Source organism: Letharia lupina, assembly GCF_014066315.1.
Source record: "Letharia lupina isolate WasteWater1 chromosome Unknown contig_13, whole genome shotgun sequence".
In the NCBI taxonomy this organism is placed as follows: Eukaryota; Fungi; Ascomycota; class Lecanoromycetes; order Lecanorales; family Parmeliaceae; genus Letharia; species Letharia lupina.
Window position 1 is genome coordinate 1,169,328 of NW_023502982.1, and position 27,532 is coordinate 1,196,859.

Consider the following 27,532-nt stretch of genomic DNA (forward strand, 5'->3'; position numbering starts at 1 on the left):
AATCGAAGTGCAGAGACGGTTCAAAGAAGTCATATGTGAAACATAGACCTCGTACAACAGTATTTCGTGCTCATATTGTCAACGTTCGAGAAGGCTCTACCACTGCAATTGCCACTTCTTGCTGATAGCGCGCCTGAAGCTTCACCCCACCTCGCCCACTTGTGGCTACAGCAATGTCTGCTACTCAACCAGCAAAACTAAACGGACGAGAACATGCAGTCCAGCTTGATGCCAAAGATCCTCTGAAAAGCTTTAGGGGAGAGTTTTTAATTCCAACCAAATTCGAATCTGGTATGAGTCTCCCTCTTTTGGAGCCAGCTCAATATACTCATTGACAGCTTCAAACAGTGACGATGGCAACAGACCTTGCATTTATTTTTGCGGGAATTCGTTAGGACCTCAGCCCAAACGGACTTCCAAACGCATAGCCTCCCACCTCTCGGCGTGGGCAACGAAAGGGGTGCTCGGTCACTTCACAGAACATGAAGACTCTGACCTCCCCCCCTTCCTACATATCGACGATGCAGCTGCAAAGCTTATGGCTCCTCTTGTGGGTGCGAATACCAGCGAAGTCGCTGTCATGGAGACGCTGACGGCCAATCTACACCTTCTGATGGCAAGCTTTTACCGGCCAAATCAAGAGAAATACAAAATCATCATTGAAGGAAAAGCATTCCCGAGTGATCATGTATGAAACGTTGGGCCTGCTCTTGAAGCATTTGTCGGCTATCTCTGACATGACTTCAGTATGCTGTGGAGTCCCAAATCCGGCATCACAACTTTGACCCAAAGCAAGCCATGGTACTCATTGAACCGGAAGATCCTACAGCGGCAACTATATCCACCACCCATGTTCTTTCCGTCATCGACAAGCATGCTTCCACCACAGCTCTAATTCTTCTACCTGGCATTCAATACTATACTGGCCAGTACCTCGACATCAAGGCAATCACTGCCCACGCCCACAAACACGGTATAATCATAGGTTGGGATCTTGCTCATGCAGTGGGAAATGTAGATTTGCGGCTGACAGAGTGGGATGTTGATTTCGCAGCTTGGTGCAACTACAAATACGTCAATTCAGGTCCTGGGGCTATTGGTGGACTATTTGTAAATTCTAGACATGGACAGGTAGATGTCTCTGCAACGAAAAACGGCGCGGATGGCTTTCGAGACAGATTGTGCGGATGGTGGGGGGGAGACAAGGCAATGCGATTTGCCATGGGTAACGGTAGGTTATCCCTTTTTTTCCCCGGCTTCTCGGCCGCCAGTCTCTCAGATAGCTATGTTCTGCAAGGTCACTGATGTGCTCGTCTCTCAGATTTCATTCCGATTCCTGGCGCCGCTGGGTGGCAGGTCGGTAATCCCTCGGCTCTTGCTCTCACAGCTGTAATTGCTTCGCTTGAAATATTCGCCCTTACCGACATGGCCACCATCCGGGCTAAATCGAAGGCCATGACTGCGTACCTCGAAGACCTCTTACTACACCCGCCTTCGGCCAACAGCCACTACAAGAAACACTTGCCTTACCAAATCATTACGCCCTCGAATCAAGAAGAGCGAGGCGCTCAACTAAGCGTCCGTCTAGAGCCAGGGCTACTTGAGGGTGTCATGAGGTTTCTAGAGGATGCTGGCGTCATCGTGGACGAACGTAGGCCGGATGTGATCCGCGTTGCCCCAGCGCCGCTCTTCAACACCTTCAATGAAGTATGGGACTTTGTCACCATCTTCACATCGGCTTGTTCAGAGGCACAAGCGGGTACGGTCCATGGCAGTCAAGAAGCTGCAGCTTTAAAAGGGCGAGACCAGACGGGTTGGGCCGAAATCAAATAGACAGGGTCTCGAAGCGAATGTGCACCAAGAGTGACAGTTGCTACGGTCCAAAACGCCAAAGCAAGCAGAGATTACAAGGATGGACCAAAGTTCGTACTTTTTCGAACACTTTGCAAAGATCGTCACTCAACAAGAAGTGCCAAATCGCTTGGGGTGAAAACTCTGCACGTGCATGGAAGAGGACCTATCAACAAATGAGACTGCAACTCTTGCTGGCTTGACTGGTTTGTTGCTTGTCGACAGTCAAGAAAGAGCGAGTCATAAGCGATGAGTATTACATTCTTCGACCACAGCTTATCGCTGTATATTGGAATATATTTGTACATCATTGTCACAAACAATAGGAACTGTATACCTGCTTGATGTCGTGTCCTATGCTGAAGGCTTGGTCCCGTTGTGCTGGCCCATCCCTCAAGCTAAGAGCGCTGGAGTTGTGGGTCGAGGACGACACGAGGCAATCAGCATGACTCCACCAAGGACTCGGAAATTTTCTATTCATTTTCGGAGCAAGCTTTTCTAATTTGGGACCACTTTTCGAGTTGCAACACCCGTTCCTGGAGCTGAAGGTTCATAGTCGCCCTTCGAGGTGTCTCACTGTATGGGTTCTACCTCGAAAAACTCGCGAGAGAATGGGGGTGAAGGCTGATAATGTCCCTCCGAGCTGTTTCAACATTGGGGCTCTATTCCGGAATGGTCTTATTGTTCGGGTTTCTACCCTGGAATCTCCTTGGACGGAGGGAACGATGGAACCATACCGCTTTTGGCCAGGCTTCTTGGGACAGCAGAGCAAAAACTGGTGGTTATCTATGGTGGAGTAGTGCGATGTGAATGTGTGAGCCTTGATGGTGGACGGTTTCGCTCTAGACTGAGAGCATCGAGTATCCGTTTTGCTAGTAGGAGACTGCGAGATTCCGCAGTCGAGCTGAAAAGTATCAATCGTCAAAAGCTAAAGCAAGAGGAAGTTCCCCAGGATGGGAGGTCTCGTAGTTGCAACTGATGGTGCGATGATAGAATTGGTTTCGCGTGGATTGTGGACACAGATATGTGCGTGGTGGCGTATTGGCAGGAACACGGGTGATTTCGGTATCCGTACCCAGGACAGCTTTGAAAAGGATTGCTGTTGTTGTTGGCGGCAGATGTTCGCTGGGTGAGAGACGGGGCGAGACAGGGATGATAATTCGCAGAAGCGCGCTATCACGTGATTCTTGGCATTTGGAGAAGGGCTAGACTACACCAACCGGCGCCCCTCTTCCCTCCCAACCTTTTTCTGCCTTATTCTGCCTTACATCTTTGCTCGTCAACGTCTTCGCTATTATTGGGGGAGAGGCTTTTCTTTTCTTTGTACTCTCGCTTCGTCGACGTAGCTTAAACACTTGAAGAATGAATGGTAGAGCGTTTGTACCGCCCTGAGCAGCGGGCTTGCTTGTCGGCGTTGATCAGAAGCAGGAGGGTGAATTCGCGACATGGGGATAGAAATGTAGTTACGAGTACAGCTGTCAAGGATCAAAGTGGCATCCCTGTTGATGCAAAGCATAGATTAGCCAATATTAACATGCCGGTCTTCTCTTCTTCCTTTCTTTCTTCTATACATACAGGTACCTACAAGCTGTTCCGAGGTCCCGAGCGTCGTTCTGGAAGCGCCCTGTTTTGAAGCTAACCGGGTTTTGAATCTGACTTCTTCCAATCACAATGGCGAGCGCCCTGATTCAATGCGAGCTCTTAGAATCTGCATGAGTAGCCTCAAAATGTACTCCAGTCTCCAGAGTCCAGACACCGAATCCTGTTTGATCTCTACGCGCTGACCCTCTTGGTACGAGGTAACTGTTGACTCTAAGAAGAATTCTCCACCCTCCTCCTCCTCCTCCTCCTCCTCCTCCTCCTCCCCCCACCCCCACCCGTTCCTGTTAATGACCTTGATTCCAGCCTCTTCTTCTTGCAATAATCTTCTAGGTTTCCTTTCTCCTGGGTCCTTGCATGTCTAACATCTCGCTTGAGATTCGTCATCTTAGCTGCATTTACTTTGGTGCGGCCACTTTTCGTTGCCGAAGCGCTCGTATTTCAAATTGATCCTCCGGACTTCCTTCCATGCAAATTGCCGATCCTACGTGCCAAAGTACATAATAATCCATCTTCGACTTCATCTTGATCCATCCGTGCTTATAGCCTCCGGGTGCTTATATCCTCCGGGCGAAGGGACAGAGGTCCTCGCCGAAGACGCTTACACAACAAGTCTCGGAGGAATCAATCACTTACAGCAGCTCTCAACGAAGAGCTGAGATCGGAGATCGTGTCGGCAGCAATGTCACTGAAGCAGGTCAGACTAAACAATCCGTTGAATCGCACCTCAAATCTCACATCATATCATCAATACAGGAAATCGAGACTTGGGTCGAGGCAATTGCTTTCTACGACAACAACGACTTTGACTCAGCGCTGAGGACCTTCGGCAACATCCCGGATACAGCAAAGATACTCTTCAACTGTGGGGTCATACATGCTACGCTGGGCGAACACAAGAAAGCGGTCGGTATCTCAAGAGGCTGTGTGTATGAGTTGGCATGAGATCTGATGTGGTGATAGGTCCAATACTATCAACGGGCGATCCATCGGGACAATTACCTTGCAATTGCGTACTTCCAACAAGGCGTTTCGAATTTCCTGATTGGTGATTTCGAGGAGGCAATGGCCAACTTCAACGACGCGCTCCGCTTCTTGAGAGGAAACAGATTCATCAACTATGAGCAATTGGGCCTGAAGTTTAGACTGTACTCGTGCGAGGTACTGTTCAACAGGGGACTATGCTCTATATACATACAAGAGAAAGAGGCTGGAATGGAAGATTTGCACATTGCAGCCAAAGAAAAGGAGAAACCGGATCATGATGTTATTGACGAAGCTATTGCGGAGGAAGCTGAGGTGACTATTCAGCCAATTGATATGTTTAGCATTGGCTCATACTTGAAAGGGCTACACTGTCTTCTCCATTCCCGTCGGGGTAATATACCGGCCAAACGCTGCCAAAGTGAAAAATCTGAAGACTAAAGACTATCTGGGGAAGGCAAGATTAATAGCCGCGTCTGAGCAGGGCAACACTTTCGCTGGGTCAGCGAGTGCCGACACAAAAGCACAAGCAGCTGCAATAAACAGAAGCGTGGACGACCGTCCCCCAAACACCATATCTTACGGCGCCTCCCACATGGTGAAGCCAAACCTATACAGCAGATCAAGACAGCAATCTGAACCACCAGTCCATCGCAACATGTTTCCACCCACACCACCACCAGAAAACGACCAAATCCGTCCCGCTTTCATGGTAGCCTCAACATCTCCACCTGGCAACCCACTTTCTCAATCTCGAGCATCCACTCTCACCAATACCCCGCCCTCCAAGCCCGTCCGCCCCGAACCTCTCAACCTCGAAGCAATCACCCAAGAAAAGCCCCGCATAGGCACCACCCGCACCGCCTCCGAGCCTCGCGGCCCCTCCTCTCGCCGCCTACATATCCACCGCGAGCGCGACCACTCCGGGCGGCCTCGTTTGTTTGGGGAAACCACCCCTCACCGCCCGCATTCTAACGGCGATGAAGCGGACCTCGACGAGTATCCCGAGGAGCTCTATTCAATGGACCCGCGCACCACCCGCCAGCACAGCTCCCCTCAAAAGCCTCGCTCTTCGCACCATTACTCCTCTGATACCGGTAGCCAACGGCAGCGGAGGAGCGGCCGCTCGAAAAGCAGGCAGAGGAGAGAGCATTACAGTATAGACGAAGAGCCATCTGAAGATCCCGGCACGGCATCTACGACGTCCTCGCTCGACGAGTACGAAATCCTACATAACGCCGGTGGTGGGCTTTCTCGCCCTCGCGGCCAATCCAGCAGCAGAAGGGGCACCTCCCACTCAGGTCCATATGTCTACCGATTGAAGGACGTAAGAGTGAAAGTCCACTGCGGGGATGATGCGAGGTTTATAATGCTGACGCCTGATGTGGCGTTTGCCGCCTTCGTGGACAAAGTGAGGGAGAAGCTTCACCTGAAGGGTGGGTTCAAGTGCAAGATACAAGATGAGGGCGACTTGATCACTATGGGGGATGGAGATGATTGGGACATGGCCATGTCGAGTGTGAGGAAGGAAGCGAGGGCGGAAGGGGTGGAGATGGGGAAGATGGAGGTGTGGGTTATCGACGTTGCATAGTGGGAGAGAAGTCTAATGGACATAATAATGGTTGGCATGGCGAGGCACTTGCGGGTAGCCATGAGCATCTTCCTGTGTCTAGGCATTCTCTTCTCTCTAGCATATTCCGTCCAGCATATATACCACAACAACCAGAATACTCAAGTCATTGGGGCATCTTCCACAACCTTAGTAGTAGCAGCACGCCAACCTCCATGGTCTCGAAGCATCCCTCTGTCAAGACTCTTTCGCCGCTCCTCCTCCATCTTGGGCCTTTCCATATACGCTCCTTTTCAATGTCGACGGAAAGGGTGGTGGCAGCCTCATGCTCAGCGAATGAAAATGATTGATGGGCCCATTCCCATACCCCAGATCGAAACTCGTCTGTATACCTGCTTCGACGTAACGGACAGCCATTTCCACCGCGTCTGGTATGTCATTGGTCCGATCAGGAGATTTGGAGAGGGCGATGCCGGAGGCGATTGCTGCTATAACCGGGATTAGCCCGTCATTTGCAACCAAGACGCGGCGTAAGTTGTTGTTTGAACGCCCAAAGCCACCTGGCAAGAGCAAGTAAATATGGCAAAGGCGGGAATACTTGCCCATGTCAATATGAAAGGTAAGGGAGCGCGCACTGCTGGATTTACAAATGTTGGGGCGAGCGCGAGTGCTTGCCAATGCACCAGGGGACGGACCTCTGGGAAAGCTTACATGCAAGGGAGCAGCCCGTGCCATGCGTGTTCCTGCTGGGCAGGTAATCCGTTTGGTAGATCGCTACCTCACGCCCATCATAGAGGACGTCCACGATAACGTGCCTATCAGCCTCTTCTTTGGAAATGTGACCGTCCTTCGTGAGGGGTAAATGCCCGCCTTTCACCAAAACATAGCGGGGTCCGAGACTCTGAACGACCCTGGCGATATTGACTATGTCGTCCAATGAATTGGTTTCAGGGGCTCCCAACCCGGCATTCTGGAGCAATAATCGAGCTTCGGGGATGTTTGGTGTCAGAATAGTGGTCAGCGGCAGGATGTTAGTTCGGAGATTGTGGACGGCTTCGTTTGGAAGCAGCTGAGCTCCACTTGTTGCGACCATGACAGGGTCAACGACAGTGATAGGTTCCCCATGCTTTTTCAGAGCATTTGCCACTGCATCAACAGTCCTTGCGGAAGCTAGCATGCCAATCTTGATAACATCCACACCAATGTCAGTCATGCAGGCGTCTATTTGCTTGATGACAAAGTCGGAGGGCACAAAGTGAATGTCAGAGACACCCTGAGTATTTTGAGCCGTCAGAGCGGTGGTTGCGGTCATGGCGTAGCAGCCATGAGCAGCAATCACTTTCTGGTCAGCTTCCAGTCCGCTGAACTTGCGTTAGCTATGAAGAGCACATTGCACAGAAGCTCAATACTGACGCTCCTCCAGAGCTGTCTGAGCCAGCAATGACAAGTATTCGTCTTCTGTCCATGTCTATCAGATTCCTTTTATTGGATCACTACATAGTATCTTTGGTGCGGTGGGTTGAATGTGGTGACACGCGTCGCGTTGGGTGTACTGGTGTTCTCGGAAGGAAAGAAAGCGAAACGTACAAGTACGTCATTGGCCGAATCAACTTTCAGCAGGAACAATCCGTCGAATTGCTGCCAGAAAGTTTGGCAATTCTAGCAATGCAAGTCCCGTGAAGCGAATCACCATCAGTACAAGAGACAAAGCTTGGATTGTCATAGGACTCTCTGCTGGAACTCGTTCTACCCATCGATGGTTCAATTCTTTGTCCATGACTGGATAAAATTCGAAACAGGCCAACACCAAGGACTACCACTTTCTTTTGGACAACTTGCCTGCCCCTTTACAAGAATGAAAACCGTGAAACTTCCGGGCATTTGCGTATTCGGTGTTAAATCAATCAGTCAGAATCCCCTTCGAATTCAGAAACCTCCGGATCTGATGATACTCTTAGCATGCAGAATGACAATGGAATGGTACTTCGGGGCCCTTTATACCTCTAAATAGCATGAAGTCGAACCGTCCATCTACCTCTGAGGTAATAGTCTCTCTAATCATGGATTGCTCTTCGTCGGTCAAATTGAAATCCACATCCTGCATCGCTATGTTGAGAAGCAGCCCATCATTGCCCGGGCCAAGGTTCAGGATGAAGTCCATGATCCCATTTGAGGTGAAGCGGGTCTGAGCATTGAATTCCAGTCTGCGCAAGCATTTCATAGAAGCCATGTCGCTCCATATGGCGTCAGTAATAGCATACCCACTTGACTCCCACACTTCAAGTCTTTGCATGCTATTCGCCAAAGTGCAGAAGTGCTTGTCCAGAAAGTAGTCCGAGACTTCCTGAAGTCGCATGTCCGTGAGGTTCTCAAGCTTGCTCAATGACCCCACAAGAAAGTCCACGTCTTCGGGGTTATCACTGCTCTCGCCTTTCAGCCATAGATCTTGTAGACTCGTCTGTTGCGAAAGTGCCCGATGAAAGTCCCGGCTCTCTGACATCAAATACCCCTCGAGTGCTAACTTAGTAAGATGAATGCTGCTTTCGAGCAGCACAGGCGTTAAAAGAGCTGGTGCACTGAGTAGATTGTACAGCGAGACTATCCGCAGCCCTTTGCACTGGCAAAGCCAAGCAACTACATCGAGGAAAGTGTCGTTATGTCTCTTCTCGAGATCTTGGGTCGCGACGCCGTTCTCTGAAAGCAGCAACGAGCTCAAATTGGTACACCCTTTCAACATTGACAGCGCAGGTATCGATTCAGCTTTGATGCCGTTGAGTTTCAGCTCGGTCAGAGTCTCCCGATGACAGTTCAGCGCTAGAAAGCTTTCGGCTCCGATTTGAGAGACGCTGAAGATCTCAAAGGATTCCAAAGATTGGGGGCGTATGTCATTTAGGAAAGCAGCGAAGTGTTGGTCTGCATCATCCTTTTGCCTGAAAATGGATTAGGGTAGGAGTCCAAAGTTCTCGAAGTATGATCGTACCAGCCATAGAATTGCAGAGCCTTGAACAAGGGGCAATGCGATCGAATGAGATTCCCTGCACCCTCTAGAGCTTCTCCTCGGTACACATTTAGACGCTGTAGATTTGGCAGCTTTGGTATGCACTGAGACAGTACCCCTTTGAGGACTAAATGGATAATCAACATATCGCACTGACAGACGAAAGAGGCAGAGACATACTGGGGCCAGATAACTCTTCCAGCATTGGGGTCTGCCTTGCGATCACTTGGCACAGAATCACCGACTGTCCCATTGAGAGGAGAAGAGTACTATACCTTCCAAGAGTCGATTAGCTGTTGTCTCAGCATCGATTCGAAGACCACTCTTTTTGTTGGAGATTTGAACATTTCGATTGACTTCGAACTTCTCCAGTCCATCCTTGAAGAACATGCTGATCAAAATCAGCGCTTTGCGAAGGATGTCCCAATGTTACTCAAGCTCACCCACTGGTTTTGCCCAAGAATCTAGCATCCTGGAGCAGATACTCAAGATCCTGAAGACTCAAAGTGCGCACGTATTTTGAATAAGGAAACAAGGTCTTGCCCAAGCTGGAGAGTATAAGTGACCTCCACATACTGGCCCATTTCCCAATAAGCTGCTCTCGTCCTTTCTCGTAAGCAGCTCGGCTAGTTCTTTCTTGTGGGGCCATCTCGATTTCATCATTGTAGGCGCTGGTAACGGGGGCCGTATCGTGCATACTGCGATATGTTAGCATCGAAGTCTGATTCATGTGTGAGAGAAAGCCCTGGAATACCGGTAGATGCTAGCTAGAGCGGGAACAGCGAGCTGCTTTCCGGCACGAGCGCAATGGTAGAGTGTGTCGAAATCCCTCTGTTCCCATAGTTGGTGGCAGATCATGTGTAGAAGATCATCTGGGAGAAGCGCTGCCATGGTCGCTGGCAATTGGAAGTTCTGGCTGTAGTGGTGGAGATCAATCGGCCGAATTACAATGGGTTCAAGATTATTGTAGGAAATGGGTCGAAACGCGATGACGCGAAGCCAAGCGCGTCTCTCAAAGATCCACTTGGGAGACCTCAGACTTTTTGTAGACAAAGTAGCAACTTTCGATGAGGATGCATACACTAAGCTTCTCACTGACGCTTGAGGGTGTAGTCCGTATCCACGACGGAGTCTTGTGTCTTGCAAAGTTCAGCGAAGTGGTGTCATTGGAAGCTCGCAAGGATAAAGTGCGAGAAACTCCATCCTAACTTGTCTTATGTACGTAGAAATTCATGCTAATCAGCATTGCCAACCCAGCTCATCCTTACTGCCTTGAATTCCTCTAAGTCTGCTTACGCGTCTTTCTCCTTGGATAAGACTGTCTTCTTCGAAAAGTACAATTTCAATGCCTCACAGGCCAAAAGTCAACAGTCTACCGAAGATACCGGAGCACGCTTTACATGTCAATTGTATAACAAAGTATAAAGGTTATGTCTTCTTATTACTCTCATGTCATCTGACTTCTTCTAGGCGCTTCTCTCTGTCTTCAAAGGCCGATTAGGCGATGTACGAGACAAAGACACGGCCGTTGAACGCTGCGAGTGTAATATTCAAGATCAGCCTGATAAGACTGAGTGCCGCCTTATCGTGAAGATGCTCTGCAGACATGGTGTGTAGACGTTCTTAGTCGATGTTGAGATGCTAATGCCTGTGGCCACTGAAAGGTGTCACAAAGACCTACAAGCTTACCTACGAGTCAGTCGAGGTGATGCACGCTTTGTTCAATAAGAGCGCAGCAAAGAACACGTGGACCATCGGAGCCAGCACTTTGAGGTCGTTCGCTGAGTATTTTGGGACCAAAACCGAGCAATTGGATATCTCTTCAGAAGGCGGACGGGCAACATTCACCAGCTATACAGAGAAAATCATGAATGGGCGAGGTTCGCACTATTATTCAATCTGAAGAAGGACATAAGCTCCGATGACTGATGATGATGTAGACGTACTGAAGCAGCCTCTGCAGACATCGATTACTGTAGACAGTTTGGACTTCGAAGACTTCAAGGTAGAGGACCAGCTGCATATCGGCATAAGCGTCAAAGACTTCAAAGCCATCGTCACGCACGCCGAAACACTCAAGGCCAGCATCACGGCCTTGTACTCCTTCCCTACTCGACCGATGCAACTAAGTTACCACGAGCATGGCATGCAATGCGAATTCACCCTCATGACCATTGGAGATTATCGAGGAAATTCCGTCACGCCAGCACCTGCTGCGGTACGGCAAGGGTCAGCTGCGCCAGCTGAGAGAGCTACATCACGCCAATCTACTGTCCAGACTGCCGTGCAGCCGAAGACAACGACCATGCCGCCACCGAGCCAATCACTATCACGCAGCTTTACCAGAGAGCCGCAAAGTCAAAGAACGCAGAGACCTTCACCTCCACCTCCAAAGGCCAGCTTAGACCCCCAGAGCTTGTTCCTACCAGCTGATGAAGACGATGATCGCATATGGGGAGAGAGGATCTACGATAACGAACAGGACACGCTTGGCTGGGACGCGAGCGCCAACAATGTAAACCCTTCTGTCATCGTTCATGCCGTCAACTCACAGGAGGTTAGGATCCAATTTTGGGCGGTCGAAGAAGTGACCAGGAAAGCTCTTCGAGATTGCCACCATATCCGGCCTGGCAGGAAGACCCAAATAGCCGCATAGCGCCCACGCAAAAGATAGCCGAGGCATGTCAAACCCTCAATCTGGCTCTGTTTACCAGCTAATACCACCCCAGATCCGAGGCTTGTTTGGCGACTGAGATGTTTTGCCCGTCGGACTGTTGCTGCGAGAGTTCGCGTTCGTTATCAGACCGAGTTGCACGATTCAGGCTTGATCATCTAAGAGTAATCTGTCAGTGGACTGCCAGATCTTAGGACAGCCGAGGCTGACCTGACCTTGTAGAAGGCAACGTGGATCCTAGAGCGTTTTCGGACGGAACAAAGCGCCGTTAACCGATCCTGAGACATTGAAGAGTTTCGACTCGACGATGGGCTCTCTGATTGCCCGGAAAACGCACAAAATGAAAGCCTGATGCCATCTCTCCTATCAATGTATGTGCTGCTCATACCTACAGAGCGAGAATGGCCACAAAATAAGGGCTTCGCCACCGACAATCCTGTCGACTTGCATGCCGGTGGTACCCTCAAGAGAGAGGCTCGATACCCGAAACTTCGGTCACGCTCCGAAGTGTTTTTTTCAGTGTAGTAATTCTGAATCGATCTTGTTGGTGATGGATTCTTTCATTCAAGACTCGGGATCTTCTGCCCAGAAAAAACTTGTGGCACACCCAGCTCCAACCCCAATCACTCTCATGGAATGATCCGAATTAGTGTCTAGGATCTCGTTCCACTTTCCCTTAACATCCCCACTTTCATCTGTGCCGGAACCGCAATTGCCGTGCTCGCCCCAACCCCAGCTGATGACCTTCCCCTCCTTCGTCAACGCGATCACATGCTCACTCCCCACGGCGATCTTCTCGATATGCGGTAGGCCAGGCGGGGCGAGCTGGCCGTGGTCATTGCGGCCCCAAGATCTGATCTTCCCAGATCCTTCCAAGACGAAAATACTACCCCAGCTGGCCCCTATGTCTTTCCAATCAGGAACCAAAGCCGGTGCTTGAGATTGGATTTCCCATTTGCTCGAGCCCAGAACCGTATGTTGCCCACTTGATTGCTCTCCCACTAGGTAAGTGAAGTCTCTTCCGCAGACAGCGCGAACAACCCTAAAGCCCACATCTGCAAGTCTTCGTGGTGTGCAAACAATCTCCTCTGGATAACTCAGTTGGCCTTTGCGGCCATTTCCCCAGCCATAGACTATACCGTCATTCAAGACAACCACTGCGTGGTCAACGCCACAAGCAACATCCACTATCTTTGACCACTGATGGACTGGAGGGAAGTTTGGAAGGATTTGCAGTGCCATGGAAGCTGATATCCCACCTGTACCCTGTTCACCTTTTGAGCCTAAAGCGGCTGTATACACTTCATTCTCCGAGTTCACGAAGATTGAACCATCCCACAAGGCTGAGCATAACTTCACTTTGTTGCCCAAGACTGATACGTATGTCGTCTGGAAGATGGGCATTGAGCTCATTGACGAGCGTGAATGGAACTTTGCGTCCCGAGATGAACCCGCGGAATACACGGTCCCCTCATCATATAGCACCAAAGTATGGTTTCCTCCTGCTGCGATCGTCATTGGTGATCCTGGCAGCTCTGAATTGAGCCAACATCTTTGAGGCGTAGATTGATCGACCGTGTTTCCAATGCCCAGTTGCCCCGAGCCATTAGACCCGAAACCATACAAAACCATTCTGAGAAGTTCTTAAAGGGTTTTGGACGAGGAAGAACTGTTCAGTGATCTCAGCTTGAATCGATGGCTTGGCATTCCCGGCATTCAGCCCTGTACTCGCTTAGCGGAGTGCTAGCGTCCCACACCACGCTAAAAAATTGCGACAACTCGTTCATCTCCAGCCCCATCTATAACATTCTCAACATTCCACCATCATGGCTACGACACAGAGTGTGCAGTGCTTCGGCAAGAAGAAGACTGGTATGCCAGGATTGTCCATTTTGCCGTGGTGAAATTGCTAATACGATGCTCTCAGCAACCGCTGTCGCACATTGCAAGGTAGCCTTCACTCGCCTAGTAGCAAAGCGCGCTCAAACCAGCTGATAACCATTGCTCCAGGCTGGAAAAGGTCTCGTCAAAGTAAACGGCAAACCTCTCGCCCTCACTCAACCGGAAATCCTTCGTTTCAAGGTATTGTTTCTCTCATCTCTACCTATAATTTTACCCTCCTCTAACAACGACTACTACCACAGGTCTACGAACCGCTCCTCATTGTCGGCCTCGACAAGTTCGCCAACGTCGACATTCGCGTCCGTGTCTCAGGCGGTGGTCATACATCTCAGATTTACGCTATCCGCCAAGCCATCGCGAAGTCAATTGTGGCCTACTACCAGAAATATGTGGACGAATATGCGAAGAACCAGTTGAAGCAGGCTTTGGTGACGTACGACCGGACGCTGTTGGTGGCAGATAACAGGCGGTGTGAGCCAAAGAAGTTTGGAGGACCAGGAGCAAGAGCGAGGTACCAGAAATCCTATCGTTAGGGTGGTCATTGAGGTACGATGGACTGGATGAGGTGCTGCTTAGCTCGATAATGTGGAGACTTTCGACGAAGTTCTCAAGATAGTCCAGCTTTCAGGCCTATGAGGCTCGGGTCATAGCCGCTTCTTGTCGGCATTGACAAGCTATGTCTATAGCAGGTGATGAACAGGCATACCAAACGTCCTTCTGAAACTTGCGACTCGATATTCGGCAAGTTGGGCCCTCGTGACTGCTTCGGACGTGAGCTGCTTATTGGGGAGTGCTCTTCCACGTTCAGTCTCCTGCGTTCTAAGTCATAACAACCATATTGATCTCCTGCGAGCAGGTCCTGATCCCTGACCATCCTTGCACCGTTCTACGGGTCATCTTATAGTCTTTCCTAGACTCTAAACCGCAGTTGTGAACTCCAATTATTTTGTGCTCAACCTGGCTTTTGCTTTGCACATTCATACAGTCCGCTTCAGCTTTTGCTGTTGGTGCGTTCCTTTTGTAGCAGAACTCTTTAATCTCGGCATGATTTGGGCTGGGCATTGGTGACCAGGGTCCTTTCTCTAGTGGATCGTATAGCAGTGCGGGGCTAACACAATTACCGACTTCTCATAGCTATTCCACCGCACGTTGAAGCATGGAGATCTTTAATACTGAACAATAGCACTCAACTGCCGGCATATGTCAACGTCTTTTGGTATTCGGAGATATCTTTTGATCCAAATTGGACAAGCCACAAGGTCAATTCACACATCAAGCATTGCCCCGATTACAGGTGTCTTTACCCCAGATTCTACTTTGACGACCTATCAAAGACCTTGGCACAATGCGTGTCCCTGTCCTAAACAAATACGCAGTCTCGCACGGACGCAATGCCGGTACTTCAACACGACCCGGAATATGTCTTCACTCGCGGAGCTCACAACAAGCTCCGCTCGGACTCTCAAGTCACGAATTGCACTTAGATCATTTCAAGGATTTCTTCCTCTTGCACTAAACACCATGCATTCGAGTACTAGAACCATGGCTGAAAGCTGAGGTGGAAAGGTCTTCGAGCGGGGTGGAACACCTTTGTGGTCAAGAGAACAGTGTATATACGTCTTAAGAAGAACCACCAGAAATTGCTTCTTCATCACAGTTGCTACGAACCACAATGAGATACAGTACGCTACTGTCCTTTGCCTTCGCCCCCAGGACTCTGGCTTCCCCAGCCCCTGATCCTGTCCAAGTCCGGGCTGCTTCACTAACTTATACCCTTACCAGGTAAGCAGGCCCCGTGAGCTCGTTACAGATGTTGCCTGTTGCCGGCTTCAAATTGAGGTTTTCCTCACAGATTTAGTCTTTTATTGGCTGCCATGTTCTTCCTTGCTCAAGCCACTGGTCTCGATCTTCAATTATATCAGTACTGAAACTCCCCACAGCGGCTTCACCGGCCTCCACACTTCGGTGGCTCCACCTTCCTGCCTCGGAATCACCAACGGCACTACAGACAACGACTTGATCAACGGCGTCTGCAAGAACCTGACCCTCGTTTTCGCTCGCGGCACCACCGAAAAAGGCAACATTGGCGATATCGTCGGCCCTCCTTTTGTCCATGCTCTCGTTAGCATGCTCGGCGAAGCTCAAGTAGCCGTCCAGGGGGTCAATAATTATCCCGCCGACGTCCAGGACTTTCTCGCTGGGGGAAGCGTCACTGGAAGTCATGACATGGCCGCGTTGATTGCTCAGACAGTGACGCAGTGTCCGGGAACGAAGTTGTGTGTGTCAGGGTACAGCCAGGGAGCTCAGATTGCTCACAATGCTGCGAAATTGATCTCCCCGGCTCAGACGAGCTTCATCAACTCGGTTGTGCTTTTCGGTGACCCTGATGACGGTGAGGCGTTTGGCAAGGTGTCTGCGAGCAATATTTCTACAGATTGCCATATAGGTGACGATATCTGTCTACACGGAGATTGGATTCTGGTTCCGCACTTGGATCATTGTCTGGACGCGGACACTGAGGCCAGCTTTGTGGTTCAGAAATCAGGGCTGAAGACTGTCGGTGGAGCTGCTTCCTAAGAGCTGGGTTAGTCATGGCGAATTTTGTGCTGCGGGGAGAATTACAGAAGTCGAGTTTGAAGATCATTGGTGGAAATACTGTAGGAGAGACGATCTTCATGAGGAGTCTACGTATAGATACATGTAGCACGCTCGTACACAGATAAAGTGCACTTTCACCTTTCTCTGAGGGAATGAGTCTGGATCGGTATTTGTCTGGCTCGATGGCTCAAAAACTCACTTCACGATTCAATGCCAAGGCTGGTCGGACATCGTCTTCAAGAAGCACTTTCTGCCCCACTAGCCCGAAATGCCAAGCACGTACGAAGTGGTGGAGAGCCAGCCATGGATTATGAGCCCATCACCGCACCCATCCCTTCCTCCGACGGCTTCAAACCCTACATACCGCCAAAGATAGGTTGAGATACAAGTGAGCACCATGGGTAAATCACTGTTCCCATTCCGAGGCCACCACTTGCAGGTCTTTCATCACAGGTCTGGCCGATTTTGATATGATCATACTTGCTTACTTGAAACTTTCCATTCTTTGCATCGATCATGGACACCACTTTGACAGCAGCCGTCCTCCTCCTCGGACTTCCGCCGGGAATCCTTTGCGGTATCGACCTCCTCTCCTTCACCACCACCGCCCAGTTTCGAGGCTTAAAAGATTTGCCCCTAGGATGGCATTTTGTCTTCACTAGCGAAACAACATCTCTCTCCGTCCGGGATGGTTTCTGGTTCCATGTCCCTACTACAGTCACAGGTTCCATCCCTCTGATCATCCGCAAATGGGACACTCCCGGCGGCTCGCTACTTCCCTCAGACCCTGATAGTTTCCGTGTCCGCCTGCCTCTTCTATGGGAGAAGAACCTTTCGCCTTATCGACAGTCCGCTGACAAAGAAACGAAGGCTGAAACGGGGGACTGGGCGAGTTTGACGGAGCATGTGAGCCCGAGGTACGTACATTTCGGAGTAGGTAGTACATTGGGGCTAGAATCCAGGTTTCGGGAGCAGGAAGCTCCTTCACTCCCCTAGAAGTTTCCCGCTCCTTAGGTGCAATGCCGCGGATCGGCAGCGTAAAGTTCTTTCTGCTCTTCAAATGTGTCTCGTTTCTCGGTTTACTACCCAAGTGAACAACACTAATTCCGAAACTTGCGTAGGTTGCTAGGACATCTTACGCAAAATGAAGACTGGAAGATCACGACGGCCAGCTGTGCGAAGGAAGACAGGGATGAGATACCTGGCCTCAATGCTGAAGATTTCGGAGACGAAGAGAGGGAGTTGGGTATGTTGGGTATTGATCTCAAACGGACGTGGAGGAAGGGCGCAATAGGAAGAGAAAGGACAGAGGCCGCTCTAGATTCAAGTACTCCTCCCATTCATGCTGTCCTATGAGTCGTCAGACATATCTAGAGAGTGTTCCGCTCCTAAGACATCTCTCGCGACTCAGAATGCCTCCCGAAATAGTAATGCTAACTCCGGAATCATCAAGGCTGGGCATTAAATGATGTTGTGGAGCGATGGCAACCCCGGGACCAGAAAGACAAGGGGGAGTGGGGCAGTGTAGTGCTTGGGCAGATGGAAGCCTGCTTCCTGATGGTGCTGACGGTAGCAAATTACTCCTGCCTGGAAGAGTGGAAGCGCTGCGTCGGGCTGGTCTTGACGTGCAAACGGGCCGTAAGGGAAAAGGAGGAGTGGTTTGGAACGTTTTTGGTGCTGTTGAGGAGGCAGATGGAGAGGTGCGAGGATGTTGAGGGAGGCTTGTTTGATTTGAGGGACGAAGGAGGAGCGTATCTGAAGAGTCTTCTGAAAGGGTTTAAGATGACGCTGGGAAAGGTGTTTGAAGACGCAGAGGGAGAGCAAGTAAGGAAGGAAATGGAGGAGCTAGAGACTTTTATGAAGAGCGAGTATGGGTGGGAACTAGGGGATGAGTTTGTTAGGAGAGGCATGTTGGAATTGGAGGATGGGGAGCAGGTCGAGATGGAGATGGAGGAGATGGATGGAGAGGATGAGAGGGGCGAATATGCTCCCGTTGTAGTTGATCTAGCCGATCCCTGACAAGTGTTGGGGACTGGGTTCGACTCTAGCTTGCCCGGGCTATGAGCGTTTGAAGCAAGCTTGATTTGCACGAAGACCAGGCAAGAGCCGTTCTTCTCGTTTTTTTGACTATGACCTCGCTACACAGACCTCCGCCACCAGCAGTACATCCTGCTCATAGACGACGACCTCTCCTACCGCCCTTACGACGTGTAGAGTCCGAAGGCGTTGGCGTCACATCCTCAATCCTTCCAATCTTCATTCCTGAACGAGCAAGTGCACGAAGAGCAGACTGAGCACCTGGGCCGGGGGTTTTGGTTCCGTTGCCTGAACTTGGTCATCAGCATCCTCTGCAGCGAGTTATAGTGACGAAGGTTGTACTACCTCCAGTGGCCCTAATCTTGATATGCAACGCATTGATGCCCAATTCTTTGCACCTGGTAGCTACATCCTGCGCAGCCAACATGGCAGCGTAGGGCGAAGACTCGTCACGATCAGCTTTCACCTTCATCCCGCCTGTGACTCTGCTAATTGTTTCACGGCCACTGGAATCACCCAGAATGTAAGCCTTTGCCTCCACAGCGATGTAGTCATATTTTTGGCACGAACCTGAGATCGGTGACATCTGAACCATTTCGGAGTCAGCATTTCTCTTTCAAGACGAGTTGTTAAGTCCGAAGACAGATTTGAGGAGCAATGACACCTCCTCAGAGATGTCCTGAGACTCGGAAAAGCATATGAAAAGGAAGAGATGGCCCAGAAAGGGTGCTTACGGACGAACGTATCGTTGAAGGATGCGAAGATACGGGCGACACCGAAGACAAGTTCGCCTATGGAAAGGGCTCGTTAGCATTCTGAAAGGTTGGGTAGGTAAAGGGCTCACCTTCGCGGACTTGGGGACCAAGAGAAATGTTCTCGGTGGCAGCACGCTCTACCTTCTTCTTGGGAGGCATGTTAAAAGAATTTCGAATCGATTGATTGCGGAGGTGACAGACGTTAGTATGGAGCAAAAGCAATTCGGTGGAGTTGTAAAATTTAGCGTATTGTGCCGCGGCAGCGTTTCGCTTTTCAAGCGAGTTCAGCCCTACCGTAAGACCGAACATTTTTCGTTTTCGCTTCAGCTCGACTCATTCAATCCTCCTCAATAAGAAGCATACGCCTATCTAACGGGTTGAGGCATGCATAACGATTCTCTAGCTGATTTTATTCCATACAGGACTGTGGTTTGCTGCCTTTCTTGACATGCTGGCCTTGACCAGAATCCCTGAGGCACACTGATCACTTCCCACGATGGAGAGTATAACGGTTGGTATCATTGGGATGGGTGACATGGGGAAGATGTATGCTCGGAGGATTGGTGCTGCTGGCTGGAGGTAATTAATAGCTCTTCCCTCAGGAGCTTGTGTTACTGCGGGCCCCAGAATTGTGAGTATGCTCGCTTCCTTTTCAGTCTCCACACGATGCAATGATGACTTGAGTGCATTTGGCTCGAGTATGGCTTGTGTACAGGTCTTAGGGTCATTCTGGCTCCTAAGTCTGGAAGCAAGCTGTCACTGATGTAAAATCTCAGCTACCTAAAATATATTTGTCTGAAAATTGTATCTTGAAACCTTCGTCTACTTTGAATAGTGTTCTTGGGCTTGAGCTGACAAGTACCCTTTGCAGGTGGCACAGTCGACCACTGCTCTTGCGTTGCGCTACAAGAGCTTTCGACACTAGCTGATCCATTGTCTGCGCAGAGTAAATGCCTGCGACAAGCCCGAGAAATACGATTCCTTGAATGATGAGTTTGCTGACAGCGTAAATATTCTTCTGCGACGCTCAATGTGCGAACACAGCTGAAGCCGGCGTAGAGCAATGTGCGAATATTCCATGACGGCCGTCTCGTTTCACGGTCAAGCGATGTCATCCTGTACAGCGTTGAAGCAGAGGCCATTGGTCGTATCGTGAGCCAATATGGACCTTGTATGCTTCATGATGTGACCCTGCAATCCTCACACTAACATTGACGCAGCGACTAAGCAAGGCGCCATTGTCGGCGGCCAGACTTCTTGTAAAGAAATCGAGATAGCTGCCTTCGAAGCTTACTTGCCTGAAGACGTCCAGATCATCTCCTGCCATTCCTTGCATGGACCTAAGGTCGATCCCAAGGGTCAGCCTCTCGCATTGATTAAGCATCGCGCATCACAACAAAGTCTTGCTTTAGTCGAAAAAATCCTCTCTTGCTTAAATTCTAACGTTGTCTATCTTACGGCCCAGCAGCATGACCAAATCACAGCAGACACACAGGCTGTCACTCATGCCGCATTTCTGAGTATGGGCACCGCATGGTGCTCCAATAATCAGTTCCCTTGGGAGATCAGTCGCTATGTCGGTGGTATTGAGAACATCAAATGCAATATCATGCTTCGTATCTACTCAAACAAATGGCATGTCTACGCCGGTCTTGCGATTCTGAACGCTGAGGCCAAAAAGCAAATCCGGCAATATGCCGAATCCGTGACTGAGCTCTTCAAGTTGATGCTCGGCGGCCACCGAGAAGAGCTTGAAAAACGCATCAAGACTGCTGGTGCTGCTGTGTTCGGCTCCGGTCAGAAAGATCTACTCTTGAGAGACGAGGTTCTGGATCGTTTCTCGCTTGGGAAGGTGCCAAAGGAGAGGACACCAAACAATCATTTAAGTCTTTTAGCCATGGTCGACTGCTGGTGGAAATTAGGCATTGTACCCTACGATCACATGATCTGCTCTACACCTGTGAGTAACAGTTACCATTGTTCCATACGGCCAACCTCATTTCTAATGTTGATCCGTTCAGCCTTTCCGACTCTGGCTCGGAGTCACCGAGTACCTCTTCCGCAAGCCTCAGCTCCTCGAAGAAGTCATCAGCACCGCTATTGATGACAATACTTTTCGTTCGGACGATCTAGAGTTTACGTTTGCCGCTCGCGGATGGTCGGACTGTGTCTCCTTTGGCGATTTTGCATCTTATCAGGACCGCTTCGAACGCATCTCGAAATACTTTGAGCCTCGATTTCCGGAAGCAACTCGCATAGGTAATGAGATGACCAGTGTCATCTTAGAGAAGACTTGATGCAGTCTAATTGTACTGATGAAAAGGCTTCACGAGACGCAGTCAGTGGGTGAAGCCTATTGTTTACCCGAGCAACAAGGAGCTAAAGTGGCACTGTAACAATTAACACTATTGATGCTCACGAGCAGCCCGGGTTCTTGCCCTTACTTGATGTGAAACCATCGTGGCCATCTGACAGCTCATCTGGAATGCACTTGTTACTGTTCCGATAAACTCCGGTCACGCCACCGCCATTCACATCCACATTTACGTGGATTGAGACCCTCTTGTGGATACCCTATTTCTTATCGACGAAATTAAGCATTCTTGGCATCAGATCTCTCCCGAAAGTTAGAGTACAATTACAGTGAAAGACGGAGACCCTCGGACGAGTGAAAGCGCGGGGGAAGCCTCGTGGCAGCGAGAAGCTCCTGCTCAAGATTTAGGACACCGTACTTGCAGCATGTGGGTATCATCGCTACTCCAATCGGTGGATTTTTGTGAAGAAAAGCGGCGAAAGCAATCCCTGCTCCAGATCTCTTTGTTATATTGAATTGCTAGCAGAGACCGGATCGCGCATGAAACAAAGTCAACAAGTATAAGTGGTGAGTTTGAATGACATATGACATCAACACTTGGCACTGTTTCATTCTAAACCAAGCCCTAGCGTCCAAACAGCGGACGCGTAATTTTGTCACACTCTCACTCGCATCATGCATGCCATTATATGATTATTCTATTCGTTTATTGAACCTTGTCAAACTACGCCATGTCATCTTCGTCATTTTAGAATCAACGTGTCATCGATTCCCTCTCTTGTTTCCCATACAGACACATCTTCGCCTTCCATGCCATCTCTTTCTTTCGGCTCTACTCTATCGACAGAGATGTGTGGGCGTGCTCTCAGTTATTCAATCGCATCAGCTATCTGATACCGACGCTTAATATATTACTCCTCGTTTCGTTCCACTAGCGCGGCTTGCAGCCAATCGGCTTTGCGCAATCGCTTATTGATCCTCAGCCATTGCGAGTTTCGTTCACCGGTACTGACTAGCTCGGTCTCTTTTTACAGCAGTGATTAGTATTCATGTCTATCAACATGGCACTCTTGGCCCTTGTGCTAACCCTCGGACTTGGTAAGTCTGCTATAGAAGCGGCTCTCCTGCGTGAAGCCGTTTCTTCAATCCGTAAATTTCTGTCCTATTGCAATACTAATGGCTTGGCCATGGCCAGCAAACCCGGCATGGGCGCACGTCAATCCCGACCGCCATAACGCAGTGACCGCCCATGGCACCATCATGGGCTTTGCATTCGCTGTCCTCTTCCCACTTGGAGCAATCCTCATCCGTACGGCATCGTTCCGTGGACTAGTGGTAAGGCGCTCTTCGAAGTTCTTTCTTCCTGTTCGGGGCTGCTTTGCGAGGCGCAAGACATGCTGCAGAAGCAAACTCATCTTGCCGCCCTTTTTAATTCCCCAAACACGTCTTATTACTCCAGTCTTTGTCTACGGATGGGAATGCTGACTCGGGATTGTGACAGTGGATACATGCTGGAATCCAGGCATTCGCCTATCTACTGGCATTGGCTGGTCTTGGTTTGGGAGTTTACATCGCCATCTACCCCGAATCGCAGGTTTGTCTCCTACAACCGTGGGATCCTCAGTTACCTTCGACAGCTGACAAATCTCGTGTTCAGCTCACCGCTAGTAATGGTCATCCCATCATTGGCATCATCGTTGTCGGAGCTCTCGTCTTTCAACCAATCGGAGGCCTCATTCATCATTATATGTATAAGAAGTATCATCGACGTACCATATGGGCAATCACGCATGTCTGGTGGGGTCGGATCATCTTGACTTTGGGAATCATTAATGGTGGCTTGGGCTTGATGTTGAGTGGGAACACGGTCAAGGGTGAGATTGCCTACGGAGTTATTGCTGGTGTGATGTGGCTCATCTGGATGGCTGTTGCTGTTTGGGGACACTTGAGATCGAGGGGCACATCTGGCGAAACAGGAGAGAACGCATTGGGTCACAGTGATGCCGGGTCCAGTCCCAGTCCCGATCGGTACAAAGAAGGATACAGAGCTGCTTGATTCGCACACGCTAACATTGGCAGCTTGATGAAGTACGTAAGGTAGCTTGGAGTACAACTTATGGATTGAGCTTTCCCATTGCCAAATTGATAGTGTTAATGTTCATTATTCTTGATACAAATTTTGCGAATACCCTAGTTCGACTGTTATGAGAAGCGTAGAGTAAGGTATCTCGTAATGCTTCGTGCTTGTGCATCCTTGAACCCTTAATTCCAAAGTCCGTTCAAGGCAAATGCCAAGCCAAAATGATCGGAACTTCCTCAATCGCCTGGCAAATATATCAATCCAAAATCTTCAGCATTGTCGATCAGCTTCGACATCTGGAGGCAATATGGCGGATACTGTAACTGTTGACAAAGTGTATTTCGAGACTCTGCTTCGGCGGTATGTACATCTTTCTCCGTACCGTCAACCGTGGGCTAACCAGTGGTAGAGCAGAATTAGTCGGTCACCTCTCTGCAAGCCTGATTGGCTGCTCGAAAGAAGCTTATTCATCTCTATAGCATACATATGATAGAGATCTGACCGCTCCCGTCGGCATCCCAATAGTCAGCATACCCAAAGTCGACCATGACAAATTAGTCAGTCCTGTCCGTTACTCGACGGCGTCAATAGCTAACATGGCATTGCTTGAAGCTTCGTATGGTACAAGAATACAGTGTGTCTCTTCCCTAAAGCACCGACCAGACCAGATGCTACGACGACTCCTCAAATGTTGCGAGGCCAACCCGGACTGACTCTATGCAGCAAGTCTTAAAGATGCACTGTGCAAGGGAGGTATTGAACCGGAAACTCTCGAGGTTCGATCGACTTCATCAGAAGCAGCTTCACACTCGCTCAAGTCATATAGGTTCTCATCCGTGGCGAAACTGTCCCAATATCTCAATTTGACACCCTCATCGACGATGACGACCAACCAGCGTCTGGATGCGCGGACCCTTACGATCGCCTCCAAAGGACTCGGATTACCATGAGCCAACCCTCTGGCCACTCATGGGCTGATTCTGCGCCTGAATGGCCTCCAAAGAACTCGGCTGGCGGCTCTAGGGTTAATCTGAAAGGGAAAGGAGGCTTCTACAATCATCACAATAGCTCTGCGCTGGAGGTTGAAAGTGCTTTCACACCCGATTTCGAGAAGGATGATCCATATCTTGCCGCACCGCAGCCGGAGAGAAAGCGATTCGCCAAGATGGAACAGCGCACAATATTTGCTAAGAATCTCTCGGTCCGTGCAACGCACAAGGATATCGCCAATCTCGTACGAGGAGGGCTTATTCTGGATATATACTTACGCTCCCACGAGCGCACCGCTAGCATCTCATTCGTCGAAGGATCCGCAGCCCAGGAATTTATGAATTATGTCAAGCGCAACGACATATATGTACATGGGAAGAGGGTATGTCTCCCCCTCATATTCTAAACACGAGGAGAACTTCTGACAAATGACTTCAGCTCGCATTCTCGTGGAGCGAACGTCAATATAAGCTTCCCCCACATGTTGCAAACAAGATAGGCATTGGTGCGTTGGTTTAGACTCGAAGTTCTGCTCTTTCCACCAAACGTTGAGTCATGTGTCTTGAGTCATGTCTCGAAGTATCTACTGGGCAGGCGTGTTGCCTTCTGTAAATGGGATGCTGACTTTCGACTTTTGTTCAGGAGCCACTCGAAACGTCGTCATACGTGGCATCCACGGAAATATCACCGAGGAGCTTATTAGGGATCATTTGGACCATATCCACAACATCGTGGTTATCAGTGTTTCTTTCAAGGACGGTGACGCCTACATCTCTCTTAACTCTATCAATAACTCGCTCTTTAGTCGGACATGTATGATGTCTCGAGCGACATACAAGGGCATGAGGATTGAATGGTATCCTGATGAGTGCTCTCAACCTCTGCCGAAAATGCAGTACGCTCCGAAGACAGATAATCTAGCACAACCACAGCCTAAGAATTTCACTTCTGCCATGAACCGTTTCCAGATGCTCAACATGGATAATGATGGGACCGAGGTTGACTCGGAGGAGACAGATGAGGAGCCCACAGTGCTTTCGGATCTCTCGTCTATGAACATCAACAGCCATCGATCGCCATGGAACTCTCAAACGGTTGCCGCTTGAACCTTTGATTGCTCGGAGCATTACTAATAGGTTTCCTCAAAGTCTGCTGTCTCTGCGCATCCTTTCGCAACATGCAGTCTTAGCTTAAGGCTTTTTTCTCGCGTCCGTAATTGGGGTCACCTTCGCTCGGACATACTGTAGGCATGGAGCTCATTAGCGGTGGGCAACAGGCGGAGGTCTTGTATGGCGTCAAGCAGCCCGCAGTACACTCTACGGACTACTCAAATTCGTCAACGTTTTATATTAGCTTTTAGCATGCTTTAGCAGAGATACCCCGGCTCGCAATGTGCCTGTACCTTTCGTCGTTCGGTTTGTGAATAACTTATAGGCTCAATGAATATATACACAACACGCATTTGCGAGATGCCCGAATTGCAAGTGTATACTAACATCAAAAATATATGCAGAATTGGTCCTCATCCAGTATCGAACATATGCAAAAAGATCGGCATCTTCTCCAACTTACCTCAGGGAGCCAGCTTCCTACTCCACCTTCCCACCTCCTTGATGCCGATAAGTATAGTGCCATCCTTCACCCTCGATGTCTGCCCTGACCTTATAATTTTTCTCGGCTTCCTCTACCAACTCCATATCCACATCCACGACACTCATCCCTTCTTTATTGGTATCTTTCGTCTCGTCCCCTAAACCCCCAACGAATGGCATCGCCACTCTACTCAATCCTGCATACATTGATTTCTCATTTTCGGGCGGAGCGCCGGCATTGACTGATGATTATTTCGGAGTCAGCATTGCCAATTCAAGATAAATTGCGAGCCTTGAAACTTCTCTACAGAATCATCGCTCCCTAAACAGGTCTCAAGCCCCAGAATATGGCCCAGAAGAAAAAAAATGATCGCCGAAAATACGTACCGAAGACTACTGCACACGTATTCTCAAAAGTTCGCGCGGTAATTGTTGATTCGAGAAAAAGCTTTTCGGACATAGAATTCTTGGAAAGACCGTAGGCAGAGCAGTCGGCGTGCTGACGCAGACCTTGGAGTCAGCATTGCTTATTCGAGTTAGGTCCGGGGAGTTGGAGACAGGTCTCAGGTCGTCTTGCTCCAGAAACATGCCTTGCGACTCAATTCCAATACCATACAGGAAGGATGAGCTCCGAAACGTACGTACCGTCCAAAATGTGGGAATGATTATTGTTTTCGCGCCTTTGGCTATCAACTCTCGAAATGCTTCTGGGAAGGCTAGATCCCAGCAGATGAGAATCCCAACGGGGCCAAGGGGCGTCTGGAGCATCTCGTCTACGCAGATTTCGGAGTCAGCATTGTCTATTCGAGGTAGGAAATGGAGTTGCAAGACAGGTCTGGGGGTAGAAAGGTCTTCTTGCTCCCAAAGCATGTCTTGCGACTCAATTTCATTACCAAACAGGAAGAATCAGCTCCAAAATGTACGTACGTGGGGCGTGGGTTGAAGAGGTCAGATGTGGGCGCTCGGGATGCCTTCAATGACACAACAATGGTCAGTCCAAGAGTTTATGCGGCAGAAGGACAGTCTAGGATGTTGAATGAGAGCACAGTAATACCAGAGGTTCTTTTTCTGATACCGTCCCAATATTTCGCCCTTATCATCAATGAAATAAGCAACATTATGCAACTGATCCTCCCCAGTCTCTTCGTCCTTATGTGCTTCCACTATCGTGCCCGGCACTATGCATATTTTGAGCTCTTTTGCCAGCTCTTGATATCTGTGCAGATAATCGTTCCATTGCTTGCAAAGGGGAAAAAATTGAGGGTCTTCGGGCACCCAGTTTGTGAGATGATATTCGGGGAGAACAGCGAGGTGGGCGCCTTTTGAAGCGGCGGCTCGTATGAAGTCGGTGGCCTTGGAGAAGTTGTAGGAGGGGTTGAGGGGCTAGGGCGAGAGTATCAGTTGATGGGTGTGAAGATTGTATTCATTGGATGGATGTGGAGGACCTTAGGGTGGAGCTGGATGACAGCAATCTTGTAGCGCGGTGCCATGGTGAGGGAGTATCACATTGGCTGTTTGGAAAGGACTGAAGCTTTCTAACGTGGTGGAGTGGGCGGGGAAGTTGATGAGCTCCGTAGATTCCCTGCAC

General features: G+C 49.7%; 13 protein-coding genes across 13 annotated transcripts; 8 read left to right on the top strand and 5 right to left on the bottom strand.

Annotated features, from left to right (window-relative positions):
• Window positions 1-173: 173 nt before the first annotated feature.
• On the top strand, window positions 174-1,833 carry HO133_001761 (uncharacterized protein; the record flags this gene model as incomplete). The annotated part of the gene is made up of 4 exons (XM_037292689.1): window positions 174-291; window positions 339-688; window positions 748-1,231; window positions 1,322-1,833. The coding sequence occupies 4 exons, from the start codon at window positions 174-176 to the stop codon at window positions 1,831-1,833; spliced, it is 1,464 nt and encodes a 487-aa protein (XP_037151228.1).
• A 2,299-nt stretch (window positions 1,834-4,132) lies between these two features.
• Window positions 4,133-6,025, top strand: HO133_001762 (uncharacterized protein; the record flags this gene model as incomplete). Its single annotated transcript, XM_037292690.1, has 4 exons — window positions 4,133-4,147; window positions 4,207-4,356; window positions 4,414-4,749; window positions 4,799-6,025. 4 exons carry the CDS (start codon window positions 4,133-4,135, stop codon window positions 6,023-6,025), a joined length of 1,728 nt encoding a protein of 575 aa, XP_037151229.1.
• Window positions 6,026-6,241: 216 nt separating this feature from the next.
• On the bottom strand, window positions 6,242-7,470 carry HO133_001763 (uncharacterized protein; the record flags this gene model as incomplete). Its single annotated transcript, XM_037292691.1, has 3 exons — window positions 6,242-6,492; window positions 6,716-7,365; window positions 7,418-7,470. 3 exons carry the CDS (start codon window positions 7,468-7,470, stop codon window positions 6,242-6,244), a joined length of 954 nt encoding a protein of 317 aa, XP_037151230.1.
• A 438-nt stretch (window positions 7,471-7,908) lies between these two features.
• On the bottom strand, window positions 7,909-9,893 carry HO133_001764 (uncharacterized protein; the record flags this gene model as incomplete). Its single annotated transcript, XM_037292692.1, has 7 exons — window positions 7,909-7,946; window positions 8,006-8,934; window positions 8,985-9,129; window positions 9,183-9,227; window positions 9,278-9,393; window positions 9,446-9,700; window positions 9,757-9,893. 7 exons carry the CDS (start codon window positions 9,891-9,893, stop codon window positions 7,909-7,911), a joined length of 1,665 nt encoding a protein of 554 aa, XP_037151231.1.
• A 182-nt stretch (window positions 9,894-10,075) lies between these two features.
• On the top strand, window positions 10,076-11,755 carry HO133_001765 (uncharacterized protein; the record flags this gene model as incomplete). Its single annotated transcript, XM_037292693.1, has 7 exons — window positions 10,076-10,189; window positions 10,260-10,421; window positions 10,473-10,611; window positions 10,667-10,882; window positions 10,943-11,517; window positions 11,565-11,681; window positions 11,732-11,755. The coding sequence occupies 7 exons, from the start codon at window positions 10,076-10,078 to the stop codon at window positions 11,753-11,755; spliced, it is 1,347 nt and encodes a 448-aa protein (XP_037151232.1).
• A 485-nt stretch (window positions 11,756-12,240) lies between these two features.
• On the bottom strand, window positions 12,241-13,308 carry HO133_001766 (uncharacterized protein; the record flags this gene model as incomplete). Its single annotated transcript, XM_037292694.1, has 1 exon — window positions 12,241-13,308. One exon carries the CDS (start codon window positions 13,306-13,308, stop codon window positions 12,241-12,243), a length of 1,068 nt encoding a protein of 355 aa, XP_037151233.1.
• Window positions 13,309-13,502: 194 nt separating this feature from the next.
• Window positions 13,503-14,111, top strand: HO133_001767 (uncharacterized protein; the record flags this gene model as incomplete). Its single annotated transcript, XM_037292695.1, has 4 exons — window positions 13,503-13,548; window positions 13,604-13,626; window positions 13,687-13,758; window positions 13,821-14,111. 4 exons carry the CDS (start codon window positions 13,503-13,505, stop codon window positions 14,109-14,111), a joined length of 432 nt encoding a protein of 143 aa, XP_037151234.1.
• Window positions 14,112-15,250: 1,139 nt separating this feature from the next.
• HO133_001768 (uncharacterized protein) lies at window positions 15,251-16,155 on the top strand (the record flags this gene model as incomplete). Its single annotated transcript, XM_037292696.1, has 2 exons — window positions 15,251-15,360; window positions 15,519-16,155. 2 exons carry the CDS (start codon window positions 15,251-15,253, stop codon window positions 16,153-16,155), a joined length of 747 nt encoding a protein of 248 aa, XP_037151235.1.
• Window positions 16,156-16,692: 537 nt separating this feature from the next.
• HO133_001769 (uncharacterized protein) lies at window positions 16,693-18,195 on the top strand (the record flags this gene model as incomplete). Its single annotated transcript, XM_037292697.1, has 3 exons — window positions 16,693-17,093; window positions 17,298-17,503; window positions 17,630-18,195. The coding sequence occupies 3 exons, from the start codon at window positions 16,693-16,695 to the stop codon at window positions 18,193-18,195; spliced, it is 1,173 nt and encodes a 390-aa protein (XP_037151236.1).
• Window positions 18,196-18,349: 154 nt separating this feature from the next.
• Window positions 18,350-19,127, bottom strand: HO133_001770 (uncharacterized protein; the record flags this gene model as incomplete). Its single annotated transcript, XM_037292698.1, has 5 exons — window positions 18,350-18,501; window positions 18,559-18,719; window positions 18,784-18,799; window positions 18,948-19,004; window positions 19,058-19,127. The coding sequence occupies 5 exons, from the start codon at window positions 19,125-19,127 to the stop codon at window positions 18,350-18,352; spliced, it is 456 nt and encodes a 151-aa protein (XP_037151237.1).
• A 337-nt stretch (window positions 19,128-19,464) lies between these two features.
• On the top strand, window positions 19,465-21,265 carry HO133_001771 (uncharacterized protein; the record flags this gene model as incomplete). The annotated part of the gene is made up of 5 exons (XM_037292699.1): window positions 19,465-19,547; window positions 19,914-19,974; window positions 20,028-20,139; window positions 20,189-20,928; window positions 20,990-21,265. 5 exons carry the CDS (start codon window positions 19,465-19,467, stop codon window positions 21,263-21,265), a joined length of 1,272 nt encoding a protein of 423 aa, XP_037151238.1.
• A 1,078-nt stretch (window positions 21,266-22,343) lies between these two features.
• Window positions 22,344-25,458, top strand: HO133_001772 (uncharacterized protein; the record flags this gene model as incomplete). The annotated part of the gene is made up of 11 exons (XM_037292700.1): window positions 22,344-22,380; window positions 22,478-22,617; window positions 22,784-22,876; window positions 22,940-23,310; window positions 23,362-23,374; window positions 23,842-23,919; window positions 23,975-23,996; window positions 24,086-24,138; window positions 24,189-24,734; window positions 24,791-24,857; window positions 24,995-25,458. The coding sequence occupies 11 exons, from the start codon at window positions 22,344-22,346 to the stop codon at window positions 25,456-25,458; spliced, it is 1,884 nt and encodes a 627-aa protein (XP_037151239.1).
• Window positions 25,459-25,941: 483 nt separating this feature from the next.
• On the bottom strand, window positions 25,942-27,434 carry HO133_001773 (uncharacterized protein; the record flags this gene model as incomplete). The annotated part of the gene is made up of 6 exons (XM_037292701.1): window positions 25,942-26,186; window positions 26,332-26,443; window positions 26,590-26,717; window positions 26,872-26,915; window positions 26,999-27,327; window positions 27,390-27,434. 6 exons carry the CDS (start codon window positions 27,432-27,434, stop codon window positions 25,942-25,944), a joined length of 903 nt encoding a protein of 300 aa, XP_037151240.1.
• Between the last annotated feature and the right edge of the window lie 98 nt (window positions 27,435-27,532).